Source organism: Porites lutea, chromosome 9 (assembly GCF_958299795.1).
Source record: "Porites lutea chromosome 9, jaPorLute2.1, whole genome shotgun sequence".
NCBI lineage: Eukaryota > Metazoa > Cnidaria > Anthozoa > Scleractinia > Poritidae > Porites > Porites lutea.
This window is the reverse complement of record NC_133209.1, coordinates 2,317,735-2,322,500: the sequence shown is the minus strand read 5'-3', so window position 1 is coordinate 2,322,500 and position 4,766 is coordinate 2,317,735. Positions and strand designations below refer to the sequence as shown.

Below are 4,766 nucleotides of genomic sequence, written 5' to 3'. Positions count from 1 at the left end.
CAGAATGCGAGCTCTGTTAACACCCGCTCTACCCACTACCCTCAGAGAAGATAATTTCTTACAGGATTGAGGCACTTAGTTCCAATTAGTCTATCTAAACTTTTTGTTTGTTATTTTTGGTTTCCCCCTCGCTTCACTCTTGGTTTTTATTTTGCATATTTATATACGCTCATCTCGCACGTGCGAAAAAAAGTGCCACATTCTGATTGGTTGTTTGTTTGTAAACTTAAGACTAACCCACGAACCCGCTATAACTATAGTTAGTCTGTATTGTTTTGGATCACAGGGGCGTAAGTTTTCTAACTATAGTTAGAGCGAACACAGAACACTGACAGAAGCGGTCACATTACCGAAATAGCTAACTATAGTTATCCCCGCCTTAACTATAGTTAGAAGCCCAGATGTGGTCGCATGATGATGATGATGATGATGATAAAAACTCGTTTTATTACACTATTAGTTTCTCTTATTAATGCATTGTTATTTTGACTTTGGGTTCTTGTTTGCGTGTCGGTATTAGCATAGGCTTCCTCTCCGGCATTGTAAGTGTTCTTCAAGTCGGCGTCAAGACATCCAAGATGGATGGGTTATAAGTTTTTCTTAATAATAATAATAACAATAATAATAATAATTTATGAACTTATTGTGGGCAGCTTAACATGAGAATGATCAGCTGCGCATTACAACTGAGTGCATTACCTTACAAGAAACAAATAAAAAATAATGCATTTTAAAATAATAATAATAATCTTAATAACAATAAAAAGAATATATATGCATGCAAGTCAGAACTGAATATAAAATTGCTCACCAATATAAAGTTCTAAAAAGATAAGTCTTAATATGCGCCTTAAAACTGTTCACATTCATTAATCGCACGAAGTTCTTTTGGAAGAGAGTTCCAGAGCGTTGGCGCTGCTACCATAAAAGCTCTATCACCTAACGTCTTCGATCGAACAGCTGGCGTAGAAAGTAAAATACTATCTGAAGATCTAAGGTTATATAAGGACGATTTAAATGTTAGTAACTTGAAATCGCATAGATATTTAGGAGAAAGACCGTGAATTGCTTTGAACGTAATAAGCAGTATCTTAAATTGTATCCAGGCTTTAACAGAAAGCCAATGCAGACCACGAAGAAGGGGTGAGATGTGGTAAAACCTAGGGGCATTACAAACTAGCCTGGCTGAGGCATTCAAAACTCTCTGCAATGAAAGGGTATTCAGTGCTCAGCTTATGATTTCAGAAGCGTCCTTTTATGGTTTTTAGATCGAATACGAAACCTTTTGCTTTCTTGCAGAGCGTTTCTCAATGAATTGAGACATATCAACAATTCCCTCTTCGTTTTCGTCCTTAGTATAAGTTGCATCATACTATTGAGCGAGTTCATAAAGCGCACTTTCAGTAAAATACTTTGACTACTGGTGGCGTCGTCTTCTCTTCCCGTAATGCTGCTGTAGTTGCGGCAGGCCATGAGGGATTTCGTATGATCACCCATACTCATCTGATGTATCGAGTCCCCGTGGTTTTTTTTCCTGTTTCGGTTTCTTTGCTGGCTCTGAGGGACTTTTTCTTGCTCAGAGCTTTTGAGGTTGATTGAACAACTTAGACGATCAGCAAAACCTTTTTGTTGTAGACCTGCATCTTCTAGCCCTTGTACCGACAGACGACTGGTCGCCACTCGACTTTTTGTTGTCATGGAAACCTGAAGAGGCCCACCATTCTGTTGCTTAAGACTCGAAGACTTTGAAAATAGTGAAGGATTTTTAAATGAAGAAGATTGATTAAAAGTTTCACTCGCAGCCACACTTGGACACTCGTTGATACCGATATCTAACAATGTTGGGGACATTTTCAGTAGTGCATTCTGCTTTGCGAACAAGACTGAGCCGGGTGGTAGAGGGTCGGCAGCCACGCGTGAACGATCGGACATGGCGCTAGACAGAGGTGGAAACATTTGCATTAATTCATCATTGATTGAGGGTGCATTTAATACAGAAGAAACTGATCTGGTTTGAAAACCACCGTTAGTGCTGTCCAACTCGTTGGTACTTTGGTTATGTGGACCTCTGGTCGTATTGTCTTCAATTATGGCATCTAAGAAATCGCTCAGATCAATTTGGAAGTCGGCCTGATCAGTCGATTTTGCTTCGGCGCAAAAGGGTACGCGACAGCTGTGGTCTACACAAGTCTCTGAGTGCTTCGAAGCAAGGGAGTTCATCTCCTGACAAATTTTGCAGTTTTCTTTCTTGCAGACTTGAGAATGTTTCATCATAAGTTTGGTGTTGACACAAAGCGGAATTATGCACTCGTGATTGGAGCAGTGAAATACATGTTGCACTAACTGCTGAAAATTGCACCATTTTCCCGATGTTCCTAATTCTATTCCTGCCATTGTAGTACACTTGAGCTTTGTTACTTTAAAAAAAAGTATAAAGAAAGGTCATCTCAAATTACTTATTTGAAAATGCCAACGCAATTGAAACGGGCTCAAGCCGAAAAATGGTGTCGGCTGTTTGTTACCGCCGCTCGGCAGATATTAGGGAGTTTTAGCAACGACAGCAACGAGAACGTCAAAACAGCAATAGGTTTATTGAGCAAAACAAAACGTTTGCACGTGCATCACGCTTTTTGTACATTTCTTTGCCGTTACTGCACAACTACGACGTGAAAATGCCTATTTTCACGTTTTGTGGAGGACGTAAACAAGCGACGACGAAATTTTCTTTCTCTTTCTAAACTTGAGTGCGGTCCCCAAGAAATCAACTCCAGGGAAACTTGTCTATATTAGACATATTTAGCGAATTGGAATAAACGCGACAAAGTTTGAAAAATCGCGAATTCATTTTAAAAGTGACGTTTTCGCTGCCGTCGACGTCGCCGATGCTAAAACTCCCTATTAGGAAGAGTGGGGGCTAATACAGCACCCACCTTTTCAAAGGTGGCGCTAATTTAAAGAGGGCGCATAATTGAAAATGGGTGGTAATTCCAGAATTTGCGGTAAATCACTTGCGGTAAAATACTCTCTGCACAGTACGTCTTGTATTTGAAATGATTCTGAAAGAGAACCGATACACTATGTTCTCCTAGTAAACAAATCGTATAAACAAATAATAAAGTAATCTTCACCCGATTGACATGAAAAGCAAAAAGGAGAAAATGCTAAAAGTTAATCAAGCATCTTAAATTATTAGATAAAGGACAATATGGTACACTTCGTTTTCTTCAACAGTCATGTTATCAGTCACAATTATCAGCCACTCAAGAAACGCTGTGCATATTAGCGATTTCTTTGTTTTTATCGTGCATGATCACTCCAGCCTAATAGTGCAGTACTAAAAAAAGAAAACCTTCTAGATCAAATGACTTTATCAGAAATAAAATTTTCCTACCAACATTAATATCGAGTGTTAAAAAATAGATTTTAAAATGTTAATTTACAGAAGCCACTAATTCCGACAAACTCAGCTTAGAATTGTCAAATGGTACAATAAAAAAGACTTACCTAGTACACGATGCTTGAGTACCTCCAAAATGTTGAACTGGGTAGGATTCGTAATACAGCAACTTTGGTTTTCTTTTGGAAAGAAAAACTTACGACTGTGCGTCTCTTACTGCCTTTCTTCAAATGTTCTCCTTCGAATTTTCGATCAATAATGTGAGAATAAAGTTTTATGCAGGGATTTATAGCACAGTTCATTTAATTGCAGCTTCCGGTGTGGGCGTATCCGGCAGAGTCAATTTACTCAGTCTATTTTACTCAGTAGAACTTTCTTGATTCGTTGTTCCTAATCCCCATATTCTATAGTCCTTTACTGAGTTACGTTTCTACGCTTGACCAGCTTACATTTTTTTGTTTATATCTGATCCTTTTTTCACGGTAACTCAGCCACTTTCATTTCTTCTGTTGTTATGTGGCGGTATGTTAGTAGAAGGCATCAGTTCACAATGTGAACTCTTTTCATGTATAATTAGTTTTATTCTGATGTTTTAGCTATGCATTGTAACGACATTATTAGTTGTTAAGTTAAACATATCAGCAAATTGGCGATAATGACGGTCAAGTACAGTTCGTTCAAACACCGTTCGAGAAGATCACAGATCGACAACACTATCTCGTGCGAGTACATGAATTACTGTGTTTGCTGTCTCCAGTCCCTTAGAATTTTGGTTGCGTTGGAATGCTTAGGAAGAAACGTCTCCGAAAACTGCATGAAAGAGAAAGGGGCGAAGAAATTTGCAAGTGAGTTGCAATACCGGCTGGTAGAGTTCAAATGTTTGCAGAGTCCCAAGGAGCGGTCAAGTGTCGTAATAACAAAGACTCAGTTAGAGACTTCCTTTTATCATGGTCCTTTTGACACAGAGACCTTTGTTCTCTGTATGACCGAATGAACCAGTGTTCGTAGAACTTTTGCCGATGCAGCTTTCCTTTCAGATATGTTTAAACATGCTGCTTTGCATTACTATCAGAGTTTACGAAGCTAAATCTCTGAAGACTTTTCTGCCCCTTTAAGCCAAACTAAGCAAATTTGTAATTGTCGTTCACAGCTGTATTTTATTTAGTTACACGACCAAAATCATTTGTTAAGGAAAATTAAAATCTGCTTTTGTGAAGATTTATTGCAAATTTTATTCTTTGAAGGACTGTTTACTCAATGCAGGATACGGTCAATGATCAATCCGGAAATCAACCGTGTGAAACCGGATCACCGAAAAACAAACGGCATCGCCGGCAGCTTTTAAAAGGAGTTTGCACAAGTTTTTGCC

At 38.7% G+C, this 4,766-nt stretch overlaps 1 protein-coding gene across 1 annotated transcript; it reads right to left on the bottom strand.

Annotated features, from left to right (window-relative positions):
- Window positions 1–365: 365 nt before the first annotated feature.
- Window positions 366–3,621, bottom strand: LOC140948369 (uncharacterized). The gene is made up of 2 exons (XM_073397605.1): window positions 3,505–3,621; window positions 366–2,417 (listed from the first exon to the last, which is right to left on the bottom strand). The coding sequence occupies exon 2, from the start codon at window positions 2,392–2,394 to the stop codon at window positions 1,234–1,236; it is 1,161 nt and encodes a 386-aa protein (XP_073253706.1). The 5' UTR covers window positions 2,395–2,417; window positions 3,505–3,621; the 3' UTR covers window positions 366–1,233.
- Window positions 3,622–4,766: the final 1,145 nt, after the last annotated feature.

Excerpts from the sequence above, each read along its gene's own strand:
- LOC140948369 (XM_073397605.1), bottom strand. The coding sequence starts at position 2,394 with ATGGCAGGAATAGAATTAGGAACATCGGGAAAATGGTGCAATTTTCAG.